The sequence below is a fragment of the Desmodus rotundus genome, chromosome 6, assembly GCF_022682495.2.
Source record: "Desmodus rotundus isolate HL8 chromosome 6, HLdesRot8A.1, whole genome shotgun sequence".
In the NCBI taxonomy this organism is placed as follows: Eukaryota; Metazoa; Chordata; class Mammalia; order Chiroptera; family Phyllostomidae; genus Desmodus; species Desmodus rotundus.
In genome coordinates, this window is record NC_071392.1 from 78,796,969 (window position 1) to 78,814,869 (window position 17,901).

The 17,901-nt window shown below is 42.0% G+C and overlaps 1 protein-coding gene across 4 annotated transcripts in view; it reads left to right on the top strand.

Annotated features, from left to right (window-relative positions):
- Positions 1 to 17,901, top strand: part of EXOC4 (exocyst complex component 4) — a 672,527-nt gene that overhangs the window by 84,389 nt on the left and 570,237 nt on the right. For all 4 annotated transcript variants that reach the window (XM_045191093.3, XM_045191095.3, XM_045191096.3 and 1 more), the window contains exon 7: positions 17,676 to 17,850. In XM_045191093.3, coding sequence (XP_045047028.2) covers positions 17,676 to 17,850 — 175 coding nt within the window. The remainder of the gene's footprint in view (positions 1 to 17,675; positions 17,851 to 17,901) is intronic.

Consider the following 17,901-nt stretch of genomic DNA (forward strand, 5'->3'; position numbering starts at 1 on the left):
GAAGTGGAGGCTTTCCTGGAAAATCCAAGATTCACTCTATACAGCTCTCTGCTATCCTCTGTTTCTGCCCCCAACACTTCCCATACACTAGACAAGTACAAGGCGGGAATTTGGCATGGGGGGGATGGGGTTGGGGGAGGACAAAGGAAACCCTATTTTCATCTGAGAGCAGAAGGCACAGTAGAGCATCTTCTCCGTTCAAATAATGTGAGTTCTGGGGAGGTGCTAGACAGTGTGTAGAAGGCATCATAATTGTTGACATGTTAAGGAAATATTGCTATTTGTATTTAGAGCTTTAAAATTATATTTTTAAGGATGTAGGGAGAAATAATAAGAGCTTACTTAGTATAGAATTACCCAGACTTTAAATTTTTTGGAAAAACAATGTATTCTGGTCCTGGCTAGGTGGCTCAGTTGGTTGGAGTCATCTTGTACACCAAAAGGTTGTGGGTTTGGTCCCCAGTCGGGGCATATATACCTAGGTTACACGGTTGATCCCTGGTTGGGGTGCATACGGGAGGCAACCAGCTGATGTTTCTCTCTCACATCGATGTTTCTCTCTTTTTCTTTCTCTCTCTCAAATCAATAAACATATCTTTGGGTGAGGATTAAAAAATGTATTCTATTTTCATTCTTATATTCTTTTAAGTATTTAAATGACATTAATTGTAATTATACTTTAAAACTTCAAAAATTAATTCCCTTGTAAACTTCATTCAAAAGTGCAATTGTTGAAAAAACCATCCTTCACCCCTCTCCTGCCAGAGACTATTTCAAGGGACATGTTTTGATGAGCATAGGTTTTAGAGTCGAGTAGACCTGACTTTGAGTGCCAGCTCTGTAATCCGAGGAAAATACCTTTTGTGTAGGGTTGCTGGTGTTCAGTGAGGTTCCATGGTTAGAACTTGGTGGGGGAGCACCAGGAAGTGTTGTTGCACACGCGTGTTCATAAACAATGAATCCATTGTTTATTCTCGTTTGTTTCTTCAGCTCCATGTTATTTGATCACTCACAGTGGGATCCAGAGAGGCTGGGAAATGGTTCTAAATCGAACTTCTTTCTTCACCTGGTCCTGAATTTCCTTGAAGACCTTTTGCATCCTTACTGAGAAACACTCCAGAATTCTGGTTTTCTGTTTGCCCTGTGCTGCAAGTCCCCAGATGAATACACTGAACACTCATAGGGAGATAACATGGGGATAGTATACATTGTAAATAAAACAAAAGGGCACGGATCAATAACTTTTCTGCAGATTTCATTACAGTACCCTTAAAAGCAAGGTGTCTTTCAAATGATTTTGACCTCTTCCTCTTCTGTTCCCTAAGCCCTGTCCAGAACTCATGAGTGAAAATTCAGCATACTGCCCTGGAAATAATAAATGTTTCTCTGTGAGGAATGAGTCAGCAAGAGGGTTTTTTTCTTCTTTAAGTTTTGGTTTTTTTGTCAATATTTTAAAGGCTTTTGTAGGCAAGTATAAACTGTTTATAACATAATCATATTTTATAAAATGTACAAGTCTGAAATTTTGTACCCAAACTCTTTGCGACAAACTAGTACAGAGAAAGCAAGTATTTGGAGTGATCCACTTAAAGATTTTTTTAATTAAATGTATTGGGGTGACATTGGTTAATAAAATTATATTGGTCCCAGGTATTTAGTTACATAATACCTCATCTATATTTTGCATTGTGGGTTTATCACCCAAAGTCAAATCTCTTCCCTTCGCCATACACTTGATCCCCTGTACACTTTACTGCCCCCCCCCCCCCCGCTCCCCACCACCTTTCTCTCTGTTATTGAACCACTTTTGGAAGATCAAAGATTAAATTCTTGGGCTGGGATTCTAAACAACTAATAATTTTGAGCTAATTTGTGGTGGCTGTGTGCTATCAAATGCTTCAGAACTTCTCAAGAATTAATTACCTTGGAAACTTCATTGAAAAAGGATTTTTCAATGAAGTTGCTTCTAGAGGTTTAGAATTTGAGAAGGGGTCTTGTCAGAGTACCCCTCGAAGCTTGCACAGTACTTTGTTTTCATCAAACTTGACTGGGAGGTGTTAGTGGCATTTATTTTAGAGAGAAGAAAAGTCACAGTAATGCATGTAATTTTTTTTTTTTTTACCATTACATAAGGGACCTTATGCTGAAGGTATAAGAATCGGTTTTTCTTATCGAAAGTTGGAGCACAGCCAGAGAGAACCGTGATTTCTCCTCCCCGACAGGCACGCTCTCTCCCTCACCTGCCGAGGAAAAACCTATTGCAGGTTGTTGGCGAGCAAGTGCTGCTCTGAGGCAAGGCACCATTTCTGTAACTTTCTCTGAAAGTGCTGTTGTTCCACTCGTCTTATTAAATATATTCTGGTTGTGCAGCATTGCAGGCCTGTTTTCATTTGTCTTTATGGAAAGAGAATTAATGTTGTGTGCGATTTTGTTAGCCAAGTACAGGGAACCAAGCTACAGTTGTCTTGTTTTCACTTCCTACAGAGCCAGAATCCTTTCTCAGCCAGTTTTAAAAAGTCACTTTGGTAATCCACTTATTATTATTTTTTTTGACCCCAAGCTATCTAAACTAAAATTTTCCAAGCTATCTGTTGTCTGTTATAGGAGAAATATTTTGTCATTCGTAATCTGTCTAGTGTCTGTAAACCTCTGTTTACTATTAATGGAGAATATTCAACTACTGTTGTTGCCAACTTGATGAACATTCGGGGGACGTGCGCTTTGCTAATCCCCCAGAACCACCTGCTACCCGTCGTGTCCTCAGAAAGGCGGCCGTGTCTTCAGGTTCAGACGTGACCTGCAGCCTGTGCCGCTCACAGCCGGTTTCTTCAACTCCTGCTGCCTGGTCATTGCTTCCTTCCCTGAATCATGAGCATTTTCACGTCATTTGTGTTTCAAAGAAGCTGGAAGAAGTTCTCTGATATTTAACAAATGAGAAGAGTATGAAGGAGACATGGAAAAAATATTTTCCCAAAGGGACGATGTCTTGTCAAGAATAGGAAAGAGAAAAGGATGCAGTAAAAGAATGATTGGCAGGTGTGAGGTGGCTACGCCATCTATTTGCAAACGGTCCTGTTTAAATGTGAAGACACAAAACTCACTGCAGGGGAGGTGCTGGAGCCTGTTGCACTTCGGTGAAACTGGTGGTCTTGAGGGGGCAATGAGGATCGAAGGAGTGGAGCCATGGCTGCCAGAGGTCCTTCCCCTTTCAGGGAGGAGACCATTCTGCAGTGTTCCTGATCTGCCTTGTGAATGAAGGAAGATTACGTGTCTGGTAAAAACAGCAGAGAACATTGCACGTTCTGTGCTCACTGTCATATTGGAGAAAGGTTCGTGGAGAACATAGGAAAGGAGTACGGGTGTACTTGGAAGCTGCTGCGAGAGTAGATCTTAAATATGCTCACCACAAAAAAATGGTAATTATGTGAAGTGATGGGGGTGTTAGCCAGTGCTGAGTTGGTGATCATTTTGCAGTATGTCCGTGTATCAAGTTAACACATTGTACTCCTTAAACTTCCACAATGTTATATGTCAGATCTCAATGAAGCTGGGAGGGATCTACCCCTGTTCCAAAAATAATATTTCCTCACAGTGGAACATTAGAAAGATGGTTCATAAATGCACTTCCTAGAGATAATAAAAGTTACATTTTTAGGGATATATTCTTATTACTTAGTTGTATATTAGTTTTAGTACAAGAATGTACACGTTCTCTAGGGAGATGATTTAGGAATCTAAGTCATCAGTTGGATTCTCAGGTGAGCTAATTAAGATCCATTTACTCTGGGACTGCTGATCAGACTTCTTAACATGTCCAGCTATGCCTGAGAGGCCTGCCGTTGATCGCAGTGGGGGGCGTGGGTGGGAGATGAATGTGTCAGTGCAAATAACGCCCTTCTCCAGAGGAAAAACAAAACCAATCCCAGGAAATGAGTCGGGAACGCCGTCTGTATGTGAGCCAGAAAGCAAACTTGTGTGGTGGAAAGTGACCACTTCTATTTTCACTGCCACCAAGCTTTGTGAACTGTCAAAGTATTTCAGCTTTCACATTTCCCGGGGTAACTCTGGGATTAATAATAATGCCCCTACCTGTGATGAGGCCAGTAGTGAGGCCCACTCAGGTGAGACACCAGATGGCGAGCTGCTTTGCAAAGCATAAATGCTCCGAAACTGCAAACTCTGTGATGTTATGCAGGATGTTTGGAACCTTCAGCATGCACGAGAATCTTCTCGAGCATGTACTCCGGTGGGCCCTGCCCCCAGAGATCCCAGTTTAATCACCCTCCGCCACAGGGCTGATTGGCATTTCTCAGTCTCCAGTGGCATTGGTGCTGCTGATCCTCACACCCCACTGTGAGTAGCGCTGAGATTTTAAAAAATTCAGTGAAACCGTTCTTATTAAAAATTATCTTCTTTGCATCTTTTACTTATTTATTAGTTCATTAAACGTCTTGGGCATTGAATATGTGCGCATTCCTAAATCAGGCTGCACACACACAGTTAACTCCCCTCATGATCCAGTCTGGTTAGAGACCGTAATTGTAGGATGGGCCAGGAACTAGAGAAGCCCAAAGGATACAAAATATATCCTGAAATCCACACAAAGGCACTTTAATCGTATCTGACACCACTTCTAAACACAGGAAGAATTTCCTTCGATGCAAGGTTTTGTGTGGTTTTGCGGGGAAAGAGAGTCAGTGTCAGTGTGAGCACGGACCACCTTTTGTGTGATGGCACCACAAGTGCGCAGAGTGACGAGACCTACGGCAGCCCCGCCCACCGCCTGCCAGACGGGGAAGTGGACTTTGATGCAGCCTGAAGGCTGGCACTAGGTGGTGGTATCAGTTACAGCCCAGGGGACAGGTCTTGTCTATTATTCCCTTAGCCGGCCCCATCTCCCAGTTAAACCTGCTGTAGTATGCAGAACATGGAAATCAAAAGCAGATTTCTTTTACTCTGACAAATACAAAACGAAAATTTAAGAAGTGTAATGTTGAGTAAGACCTCTAGCCCATTTAGCCAAGCCCTGTTTCCCTGGAGACTGTAATCAAAGGACAGTATGCAGTTAGAAAGACAGCCGTCCGGCTTCGTGTTTACTGCGGAGCTGTGGACGTTACTGACTTTACTCATGCACCCGAGGTATGATGAGGCTACCAGTAACTGATTTATGTAAGTCTTACTAGAAAGTGCCTAAATTCAGGATCAGTACTATTTTCCATGAGGCTGAATTGTATATTTTAGTTAATACTTGGTGCAGTAAGTGCCAACGAAAAGAATTAATTCCTTTCATTTGTTCTAAGTGTTTTTCAGTACAGCTGCAGGGGATGTATCCTAGTTGGGGAACAGTTGAAATTTCATTTCTGTGTCCCTGGTTATCCTGTTCATACCCTTCAGTGTTTAATGGATGGGTGTATTTAAAGCATGTTCTCACTGATATGTGTAATCAAAACTAGAGATTTAATCAAATGGAATCATAATCACTGAACTCAAATTTACGTGCTTCCCATTTGCTTTGATTTGAACTAACTACTCATCTAAGTTAAAATTGAGGTCCTTCCTGATTCCAAGCTTGTCCAGGTGCTACATGCTGTGCTTGGGAATGGCTACAAGAAGCCACAAAGACAAATGCTTGATCTTGCTTCAAAGCTGCTCTTAAAAGACCTTTCTGTGAAATAAAATGACCAATTCCACAAAATCCTACATTTCAGAGACTTAGGAGAAGAGTAACTAGTAGAGAAAGAAAGGATGAAAGGAAGTGCTACATATTTGAAAAAGAAACATATGCCTGACTCTAGCAACAGGTCTAAAGAAATCATGAGAAATATTTATTTCCCTTTTCATAAACACTCTACTTACTACAAAGTTAACATTGGCACCTGTGTCTTTAGACTTTTTAAGACTCCCTTATTACAACAGTATGCCCTCAATCTGAGTTCTGCATTTTTAAAATATATTTTTTTCATTTTTTAGAGTAATAATTCAATGTATTTCTACAAATCTACAGCCTTTATAGACTGAGAAACCAGAAAAAAAATGAGGAAATGAGGCAGATGTCAACGTTGAAAAAAACCATGACTATAAAGTAGATGATTCGGTGTCAGAATTGTACAGCGCTCGTTTAGCTGCCCTGTCAATCAGTTCCATGACAGACACACGGGGCAGAAAAAAAGGGGTGTACAGTCCACTACAACACAGTGCAGTGTGTTATGTCTGTTTCAGAGTGGTGTAGCCATTCCTTCGGATTCCAGGGGTGACAAAAATATAAGCACTATGAATGTACTAGAAGAAAGTTTGGGAAATTTTTTTTGTAATCTGAGAGTGGGGAAGTCCTAAATTGGATAAAAACCCTAGAAGCTATACAAGGAAACATTGTTAAATATAACCTCATAAAAACAAATGTCTGATGGTCAGACATCATAAAGTTAAAAGAGAAACGGGGAAATTGCAATATAAATACCTAAGAACTTAATATACAAAGAGTTCCTGCGAGTCAATAAAAAGACAAAGTGGCTAATTCACTGGTGGGTGCTGTCCAGCAAGTGATGCTCAATAATTACAGCTAGTATAAAACAACAGTAAAAACTGTCCTAGTTTATTATTTAAAAAAGCAGCTACCCAGGCCAGCTCAGGTCCCCAGGGCTGAATGCTCTCATGGCACACTTTGTTTTCCCCTCAGCACGTGCGTGACACAGTTCGCAGTAATTCCATCTCAGGGTTCTCTGATCAGTGCCTTTCTTCTCTAGACTTCAAGCTCAATGAGGGCAGACCTTAAGTTTGATCCGGTTTTTGGTCCATGACACGTAGATACTCAGTGTATGTGACATTCACTTTTTTCATTCAACAAATAGTTATTATGGGTCAGGTGGGCACTCTGCTAGATTCTGGAGATACGGTGCTGAACAGGGCAAACTAGTTCTCTCTCCTCTCGAAGAGAGAGACTGTCCATGGTAGGAGCAGTCATAAGATAGTCTAACACACACAGACACACACCTGCATCACAAAAGTAGTCTGATGGACATGATCTAGTTGGTGTGCAAGTGGGTTTTACAGTTTCCACGTGATATTCCAGTAGGCATGTTCATTTGTAATGATTCCTTCTGATTAAAATAACTTGAGTAATACCTCAATTCTTAAATAATGAATTTATTTTCCACTACAATTTAGTATCTGCAAAATAGAGTGGAAAGTAAAACAAACAACCTTAGTATCCAAACAAAACTATTTTTAGCATTAAAATATATGAGGTCTGTCCAGAAAAAGTGCAGTCATTTTTACTGTGATGAGAACAGTTTGCATGACATTGATGCAACCTTGCAGCCAAGGAGAGAGGGCTGGAATGTATGTGTGTGAACACTGATGACTTCACTGTACTAGTTGGTGGGAGTGGTAGATGCCTTTGAGGGAGCATGTGTACTGTGTGGCTGTCACATTCAAAATGACTGAGTGAGTAGAGCAATGAATCTGCATCAGATTTTGCATTAAGGTTGAACATTCCTCCTTTGAAACTATTTGGATGATGCAGAAGGCCACAGCTATGGGCAGCTGGTGATTGGCAGCTTCATCATAACAACATGCCCATTCATGCATCATGTCTCATACATAGCTATTTGGCAAAACCCACTACAGGCCAGATTTGGTGCCCTGTGACTTCTGGCTTTTCCCAAAACTAAAATCACCTTTGAAAGGGAAGAGATTTCGGACTGTCAGTGAGGTTCAGGAAAATACGGTGGGGCAGCTGATAAAGATCACAACTATGTGAGGTCCCAAGGTGCCTACTTTGATGTTTTTTTTATCTTGTATCTTCAGTAACTAAATGTCCCTGTTTTTCATATTACATGACTGGATACCTAAAGGACAGACCTTGTGTAATACAGTGTTATTAACTGTAACCATTATGCGTACATAGATCTGCAGAACTGATTCATCATAGAGTTTGTGGAAGTTTGTAATCTTCAGCCAACATCTCCCCATTTCCTCCACTCTCCTAACCCCTGGCAACTGATATTCTGGTCTCTCTTTCTTTGAGGCCTTTTTTTTTTTTTTTTTTTAATTTAGATTCCACATGTAAGTGGTATGTTATAGTGTTGGTCTTTCTCTGACTTACTTCATTTAGCATAATGCCTTCACGATCCATTCGTGTTGCATCAGTAGGATATCATTCTCTCTCATGGCCAAATACTTCATTGTATATGGCATACCACATACTCTATGCCCATCCCTCTGTTGGTGAACACTTCGTTTTCTTGCCTTGTGTATTGTAAGTAATGCTTCAATGAACACAAGAGTATAGATACTCTTTGAGATCCTGTTTTCCTTGCCTTGGATGTACATCCAGAAGTTGGGTTGCTGGATCATTTAATAGTTCTGTTTTTACTTTTTTTGAGGCACCTCCATACAAGTTTTCGTAGTGGTTACACCATTTTCCATTCCCACCCAACAGTGCACAAGGTACCCATTTCTCCACATCCTTGCCACCCCCTGTTTCTTGTCTTTTTGATGACAGCCGTTCTGACAGGTGTGGGGTGATATCTCATTGTGATTTTGATTTGCATTTCTCTGATGATTAGTAATGTTGAACTCCTTTTTATGTACCTTTTGGCCATTTGTGTGTCTTTGGAAAAATGTCTATTCAGTTCCTCTGTTCATTTTAAAATTGGATTGTGGGTGTTTTTATTTGTTTTTGAGTTGTGTTATTTTTATGTATTGGATTATTAGCTGATTATTGGATATAGATTTGCAACTGTGTTCCCACATGCCATAGGTGGTTTTTCATTTTGTTGATGTTTCTTTTGCAGTGTAAATCTTTTTAACTTGATGTAGTGCCACTTATTTTTTTCTTGTTGCTGTTGCTTTTGTTGTCAAATCTAAGAAATCATTGTCAAAACTTATGTCATGGAACTTACCCCTATGTTTCCTCTGAGAGTTTTGTTGTTTCAGGCCTTATATTCAAGTCTTTAAATTTCGAGTTGCTTTTCATGTATGGCGTAGGAATAACTATCCAGTTTCAATGTTTTGCATGTGGCTGACCAGTTTTTCCAACACTTTTTATTGAAGAGATTATCCTGGGAAAGGCTTATGAATGAATGACACTAAAACTTTTATGAAAAGAAAGGGGGCCTGGGTTTATTTTGTAATTGTAGTTATTAATTTGCTGCACGTTGGAATGAGAGCTTCCTTTGAAGTCATCCCTCCAGAATTCAGAAGCGAGCATGAGAGATGACTTGGCAAGTAGGGAAGGGACACGGGAAGGAAGTGACTAGAGCCAGGGCCCAGTTTAGTGCTCTTCTTATTTTCACTGTGTTTCATCCGATACTGCTAATGGTTTTTCCTGTTCTTTTCGTAGTGCAGATGGAGAATTAATTAGTCAGCACTCCTCAAATAGAAACTTCTTTTTACATGAAGAATATTATTAATAAGTGATGAAACTTATTTCTAACCCTTAAAAATACATATTAGACAACTGGGAAGATTAAATGGGATCTGTGTCCTCTTTGAAATGGAGAATACTGGCTTAGCCAAGCTTAGGAGGGAAATGTGTATGTGAGATATAGGCGTGTAAAACTAAGGCCATTTTGCTCCGAAATAATCGATGGTCAAGTTCTTTTACTTTTCATGCAAAACCTAAGCTCCGAGGTCGGTATTTTCGTATTGTGTATAGCATAGCACTACTAGGGAAAAAAATACTCGGTGGTTACTGCCTTGGTCTGTCAGTGGGAAAACGCAGACCCCGGTATTAAGGTATCAGCACATAAATAGTAGAACAGGGTTGGCTTTCTCCCTGCGTGTGCCTTTGCTTCTTGACCAAGTAAGGCAGCTTCTTGGCTGCAAACATGGGTTTTCCAGCCAAATGACTAGTTCAGGGTTTCCTGGATGTTAAATTTGGATCCAGGTAGTCGTATCTCACCTTAAAAATCAAACATTTTTCACAGGTGGATGATGCAGCTTTATACCACAGACATTCCTTTTCTTATGCAGTTGTGACTGTCCCTTAACATTTTCTTCTTACCCCTCGGCCGTTTTTCACGGTGGCACTTGAAGATGGGACACGTGGGGATAGCGGCAGGTAGCAAGTTAGTAGAAGATCTGGGAGTGTGAGTAACATTTTGTTTTTATCAATAAGGCTGATTTAAAATTTGTCAGGTAATTGGGTTTAAAGAACAAACACTTTGTTCATCTTGACACTTTTTTTTTTTTACACAAATAGATTTTATTACAGTATTTTTACGGTTAGCTCTGAATGCATGTATCTTTCAGCTTGTAACTATACTTCTTTTGGTTCTCACGTTTAGGTTGATAAGGTTCTATTTTGGGGAGTTTTGTGCAAAAGATTCCTTACTGTAGTCTTCTAAAACCAGGATGTTAGAATCTATAAACTCATTTCCTCATCATTTCTTATCTGTAAGCAAGTCTCTACCCCACCCATCTACCGGATCTCATTTCCCCCCCATTCTTGCATTCCACAAATACTCGTTTGTTGCCTATCGGATTCTGGATATTGTGAAAAACACCAGAATACGGTAATGAGTCAGACACAGTTCTTACTCTCAACAAGTTTACTGTGAAGAAGGGGTGAGGCGGGGACTGGAGGAAAGGAGACTAGTTAGTTGGATGGCCATTTTAATAATCCAGGGTAGAGATGACACAATCTGAACGAGCAAAGTAACAGTGACCATGGAGTGCAGTAGTCCCATTTGAGAGAGAGTGGAGAGGTGAGGATGAGAGAAGCTGGCGATTGACTGGTTTGGCGGGAGGTGGGGATTTGCTGGGGCAGGTGGTCCCATTCACTGACGTCGGGAACGTGGAGAGGTAGGTTTGGGGAGGAAGGTGCTGAGCTCCGCTGAAGCATGGCAAGTTTGAAGTCTGTAGCTCAGGGGAGCGATCTGGCCACAAGGTGTTGGGGAGTTATTAGCAGGTGGACAACCGAGGACGCAGCGGCCAGCGAGCTCACCCAGAGAGAGCATGAGGAAAGAGTTCACAGTGTCTCGGGAGAGGCCTCTGAGCTGGGGCGACCGGAGAGGTGGGAGGAAAGCAGAGTCACGCTGTGGAGCCAGCCGAAGGCGGTGTTTCTGTGAGTGAGAGGTCAGGAGACACATGTGCTGCACTTTTTGAATAAGGAGTGAGGAGGCTGTGTCAGATTGAGCGAAATGGTTATCTGAGACTTAGCAAGGGTTTTTAGTAGAGTACTGAAGGGGTAAAAGCCAGTTTGCAGTGAAAAAACTACAGGCAACGGAGACGGTTCTCCTGACATCCTAAGTACTGACATCTCTTTTTTTAAATTGCTTCCTAACACTCCTTAAAAGGAACATTGTCCAAAACTGAGTCCTTTGTTCTCTTCTTATGTCTGTCTGAACTTTGGTTTTCTTGTCTATAAAATGAGGAGAAAAGTGGTCCAGCAGATCCTGGAATAACTTTGGTTTGTTTGAAGTCCGTTTGTTCCAGTGTTAGTGAGATGCTATAGGAACTTAATTCTTGATTATATCAATTAGCCTATGTTATAATTGGTTTCATTACATGTTGTTTTGCTTAAAATTTCAGAACCTGTCAATGATGTTATGCGAGCGCTTACTGTGCCTTCCTCACAGGGTTGTCTCAAGGGTTAGGTGAGGTAATCCAAGTTGCAACCAGTGTGTGTGGCTGTTGCCCATGTCGACATGGTGGTCTTCGTTGTCGTCCCCATCACAGTCGTCGACATTGTCATCCTCCTTCTCCTCTTCCTCCTCTTCCTCTTTCTCCTCCTGCTTGTCACTTCAGCCTCACTGTTTTATGGATCTCTTCCATTACAACCACTTCAGCTGCCAGCCCCGTGCAGAGCGCCCCAGGCTGGTGTCTCTTATGCTAGATTTCTCCTGACACTGCCGCCCTGCATTGCTCGTCCTTCTGCTGTCTATGTGAGCACCCACAAACCTGACTGCCTGCCTCTTCCATTCTGGCATTAGGCCATGTTTAGGGTAAAGGCGTAGTTACAAGGAAGCGTAAACCAGGCACCCTGTCCTCGCTTCCCGGCCCAGAGGCCATGCCCATCACTGTCTCTTTTTGTAGTCCGTTGTCGTCTGTTTTTGTTTCGGATGGGTAAAGCCATTGGCTCTGGGAATCAGGCCTCTTTTTTTAAATTTATAGGTGACAGAAACCGAACTCCAACTAATTTAATGAAAGGAGGAGTTACATTGGAATGATACTGGTGTGCCTTATGGAATAGTCGCAGGACTAACCAAGCCAAGGAGAGGACAGAGATGCAGCCGGACTGTGGACACCTCTGGAGTGGCTCTTGGATCTCCCTTTTAAAACGTTCTCTAGGTGGTAACTGTTAAAGGTCCATAATAGCAATTTACTATTGAGTTTGCTTTTGCATTTAATACAGTCAGTTTGTGATTAGGAAATTTGTGTCTGAGCAACCTGAGATCTGGGAAAGCCCCAAGGTAGATTGTAAGTCACATGACTCTTCATTGGAGACCTGGTGTCAAGTCTGGGTTTCCCACGGTTCGTTATACTGCCATTGATAAAACACTTTGCCATCCCCCGATCAGTATTTCCTTCCACTGGCTGTGGTGTTGGATTGCACATTATAGCATACTATTTTCTGACTCTCGAAATAACCTGTGTGTGTGTGCGAGTGTGTTATTTTCATCTGATGTGTAGAGATTGCAATTAATTGAAATTCTAATCTCTAAGGTTCTTAGGCTTACTCCCATATGAGGATTTCTCTTATTCAATTCACTTTAAGGAATCATCTAGTAATTTAATGAATCTGCCTGCTCTATTGTCTTTTGGATCAGTGGTGAAAACCCTGACCCTAACAGGATTTAAGCAGCTGCGCTAACTGCATTGTGATGGTTTATTTCTCCTTTTGTTTATTTAACATTTTGGGGTGGGCGCAGTGTGGGGAGTGATTTTCCTGGAGCTTGTGTGTTTAGTTCATCCTGTGTGTGTCTGCAGCTAAAAGTAAACCCTTGTATCTCAATCTGGTGTTGTGTGGGCAGTTGAAGAATGTATATGAATATTAACAATGTATTTTAGTGTATTCCTGGTAGCTTTAAATTGGGCCAGACTAGTGCAGATTTATGTTCAGTTTATGTGAGTGGTTCCTAATCTCTTTTCTTCGTTGATGCATCAGGGGAAAGTCTTCTTCCTTTCTCTTTTTCTTTATTAAAGAGTGCATATGTTGGCTGAGAAGTGTGTGATTGACTTCAGTTTCTTTCTATTATCAGCCGTTCATTTACCCTCTGCTGCGTGCAGCTTCCACGCTCCTCTGAAACCCTTCTCACCACGGCCACTGGGCGAAGGGAGTTGAAAATCTCTCTCTTTGCCTTTTCTGACTTCGGTGTAGCCTGTGACTCTGCTAATAGTCTTTTCCTTTGTCTTCTAAAATTTCCTGTCCTGGCTTCCTGCACCCGAGCTACTTTTTAACCACCTTTTCAGTGCTGCTGTTTCAGGCAGTGCTGGCTCTGGAGCTTCCTTGTCTTTTTTCTTACTCGGCGCTTTATCCCTGTGTGATCCCATTCTCTCAAATATGTCTCACTTTTTAAATTTCCAGTATCAGTCTCTCTCCTGAGCTCTAGACTTGCCTATCCAAGTACCTAAGTACATGGCACCCTTAAATATAACATATCCAGATCTAAACCAACATCACTCATTCCAAATTTCTACGTGTAATATATTTCTCTCTCTCTGAAAAGGTAACCCACTTCCTCAGAGTTGGTCAGGCTGCAAACCCAGACAAAGGGATCCAGACTTCCCTCTCTTCACTGTTGTGGCATTTCCTTGGCTACTTCTATCCAGGTTCTAATTCGATCCTTCTGTCAGTTCTGAGAGGCTCCTAGAGCAGGTAGTAATTAATACTTTGAATTTACAGATGGAACACTTGGAGAAGTTGAGATTGTTTTTCATAATTAAAAGGTTAGGAATGATCAGCACCAGGGAAGAATGAATCTTTTGTTTCTTGCAGATGGCTCATTTTAGAGGGAAAAACAAACGATAAGCAATCAAACAGACAAGTGGACCAAGAGGGAATGCCCACGCCCTCCTGACAGTGGGGTCTGGAGGAGTCAGCCCTCCTTGCGCTCCCCTCTGTGAGGCAGCAGACAGATCCCTCTTCGCACTGCTCCCTGTGTTTCTTTTCATCGCAGGGGAGGTGTCGGGCCTTCACTGGCCTCACTCAGAGCCACAGCTGGTTTTTTAGACGTGTGTTGAGGAGTAATTCACCTGCTGTACAGTTCACCCACTGAAAGCGGGCAGTTCGCTGGCGTTCAGTTTATTCATAGGACTGTGCAGTTGTCGGCACCCGCTAGCTCTGCGTCTCCCCACCCGAAACAAACCCCGTCTGGTTTAGCAGTCAGTCCCCGCCCACCTGAGTCACCACTGGGAGACTTTCTGTCTCTATCCATTTGTCTGTTCTGGATATTTTATACAAATGTAATTGCACAATATATAATTTTCTATGAGTTTTTCAAGGTTCATCCATGTTGCATGCATCAGTACTTCATTCCCTTTTATAGACAAATAATATTCCACTGTAAAAATATACTCCATTTTGTTTGCTGATTACTTAGTTGATGGAAAATAGGATAGTTTCCACTGTTATGGTTTTACTATTATTTTAATATTTTACTCTAATGAATAATGTTGCTGTGCGCATTTGTATGCAAGTTTTTGTGCACATGTATGTTTTCATTTCTCTTGAGTATTACCTAGGAATGAAATTGCTGGGTCCATATAATAATTCTGTGTTTGATGGTTGGAGGGAATGCCAAAGGGTTTTCCAAAGCCGCTGCACTATTTTATATCCCCACCGGCACTGTGCGAGAGCTCCAACTTCTCTGCGTGCACACCAACACTTTTTATTGTCTGTCTTTTTGACTATAGCCAACCTGGCATGTCGGAGTGGTATCTCGTGGCTTTGATTTGCATACTTCTGATGGCTAGTGATGTTGGCCATCTTTTTGTTTGCTTACTGGTCATTAATATATTTTCTTTGGAGAAGGCGTATGCACGTGCTCTCTCCATTTTTAAATTCGGTTATTTACGTTTTTATTACAAGTTGTAAGGATTCTTTAGATATTCTGAATACAAATCCTTTGTCAGATATGTGATTTGCAAATATTTTCTCCCCTTTTTTGGGTTGCCTTGTTACTTTCTTGATGGTACCCTTTGGAGCACAGAAGTGACTGTGTGATGGTGGAGTGAGGGGCTCCCTCCCTTGGAAACACGCGGGTGTTTCAGAGTGGGCAGACGGGCAAGTAGCATCTCACCACTTCTGACCTGCCTCTTCTCCCTCTTTTCTTTCCCACTTTGTCTTTCCCAGGCTATGGTGGTCACACTACAACAGGTCTAACTTGGCCTTGATCCTCCACGAGTGACAGAAGCTGGCAGTTTGTCTGCATTTTATCAAGGGCTTGCTCTTTCTGTGTTGCTGGTAGACACATGGATCTTATCTTACACCTCAATTCCCTGCTCAGTCTCGTATCTGAACAGAGCGTGGCCCCTGGTTGCTGACTCGGTCTTGTCCTTGAGTGGCAGCCGGGGTGTGCAGTCATGAGCCTGGTGGCCCTGGAGGTGACCAGGCAGCAGCCGCTGCTCTCCCCGAGTCTCCTGCTTCACCGCTGGCTCACAGGCTGGGACTGAAGACTTCCTGCCATCGGGAAGTCGGACACCAGGGTGCGTCAGGCTTCCAATGTCACGATCAGTATGGTTTCAAAGAATGTTGGAGTATGACATAGGTTATTAAGTTTAAATTATGTCAAATAGGGACATTTGGCATTCTAACTGCCATCACGAGAGAGCATAACAGATCCTCCTATCAAGAGAGTACAAAAAAAATACCAAATTCAGTATGCTTACCTTTGTAAAAAGCCAATCTATGGTCCTATTTTTCTTATTTTTGCCACGCATCACTGAAAAATACATTATGGTCTATGGATTGATATTTGGGAACCACAGGCTTATATACTCAGCATAAATCTTTATTTGAAAAGTAGGGTCATCACTTAATCAAGCATTTACTCTGTGTGATGCCAGATACCAGTCTTATACAGATTATTTTCTTACACTTAATTAACGATTTGGACTGTTAAATTAGACGCATCTCCCTGTACTTCGTCCCTTCCTTGGCTTGTATTTGAGTATCTCTCCAATAACTCTCGAGAAATAATTGTTTTAGGTGTATGTGCCTATAAATATGAACTGACTTTTAAAAGATTTTTAAAAATTACCATTCGAAAGGTGGGATGGCTGTCATATACAAATAGTGTGTGGATTCTGGCTCATGTGTCGTCTGGATCGGGGTGCTGCATAAATTTTTATTGATTCGCTCTCTTCTAAATTAAGATGCCAAATAGATGTTAGGGTTTTATCATAGGACGGTTATTGGCTGTCACATTGGCACATTAATTATAGCAACTGGGCAGTAAAGAAGCCAGAGGAATAGATGATGTGCTGTATGTTTCGATGAGATTTGTAGTCATAACCTTGTATTTATAGTAATAAGATCTTGCTAATTGACATTGATAACAAGCTCTTTCCCTCTCCTTGTCTCCTTTCTGTGTGGGTTTATAAATCTGTTTAGGAACTGTGAACTGAGAGCCACACAACATACAATGAAAGTCACATTCCAGCATTTTCTGTGCTTGTTCATGGCACACACATTAGCTTCATTCAGTGAAATTTGCTGAGCACTGTTCTAAGTGCCGCCAGGCACACAGGGATGCATAAAGCAGTGCCCACGCTGAAAAACTAGTAATGGAGAAGGGAGTTCGAATGTTAGATGTAAGTACCTGTGACCCACATTTATTGCCACATATGGGAGCCACATGTGGTTACCTTCCTCAAAAGTGGAATAAAACACTATTCGAGTCCGGAGGAGGAAAGAGGACTCAGAGCCTGGGCGATGAGTGAAGCCGCAGTCTCAGTGGCGGGGGGGCTCCTGTGCTTTCCAGCCGCAGAGCCCCGCCCTGCCTCTGCATCGGCGCTGCAGTCTAGAACTAGAGAGAGCGGCCCAATGCACTGACATGGAGATCAGCTCTTGTTCTAGGCCCGGCTGCCTTGCAACCTCATTCTGCATGCTTGAGTATATAAAATTGATGCAATAATATGTGTCCAGCGTTTCTCACCATGAAAAATGAGATGATGCGGATGACTAAGCTGCTCCCCGTGGTGATAGTCAGACTGCTTGGCAGGTGTGTACTTTTTTCCAGGCACTTTACACCATGCATTTGAACAGTAGTAAGCACAGCTTCCCATGACTGAAAGGATCAGTGTCCTTAACAAAGTGCCTGATTTATTGCTAGGGAATAGCATATTCTGTGTAACATCTGAACTGTCTGAAAAATGGCCTGAGTTCCTTGGAGAAACTGCTTAAAAGAATACAGAGCAGTAGTACTGTGATCACTAAAACATGTTCAAAAGGAAACAAATGTTTACTGAGCTGCTTACTGCTGGTTGACAGACTTTATAGTTGGTTTTTAAATTCTTAGCGTCATTTCTATTTTGCATAGAGGAAACTGAGACTTAGAAAAGTTTTCAGAAGTGTCTTAGATCCTCCGGCTGTTTGGAATCAGATCCGTTGGGATCTAAGGTGCTGTTTGCCTTGTCACTTCAGTGTGGTGGTTTCCTTGCAGGCCAGTGTGTGTATCGCCTTTGGGTATATGTGTTAATGTCGTTGACTTATTTGCTTTCTTGGCTAGGTTACTTCTAGAACTGCTGGAGTTGCTGTTTGACAAGTTCAATGCTGTAGCTGCTGCACACTCTGTGGTCCTGGGCTACCTGCAGGACACCGTCGTGACGCCACCGGCTCAGCAGGAAGATGTCAAGCTGTATGACATGGCAGACGTGTGGGTAAAGATCCAGGATGTCCTCCAGGTAAGGGCCTTTTACAAAGGATGCCGTCTTCATTCAGAGTAACAGGGTAGA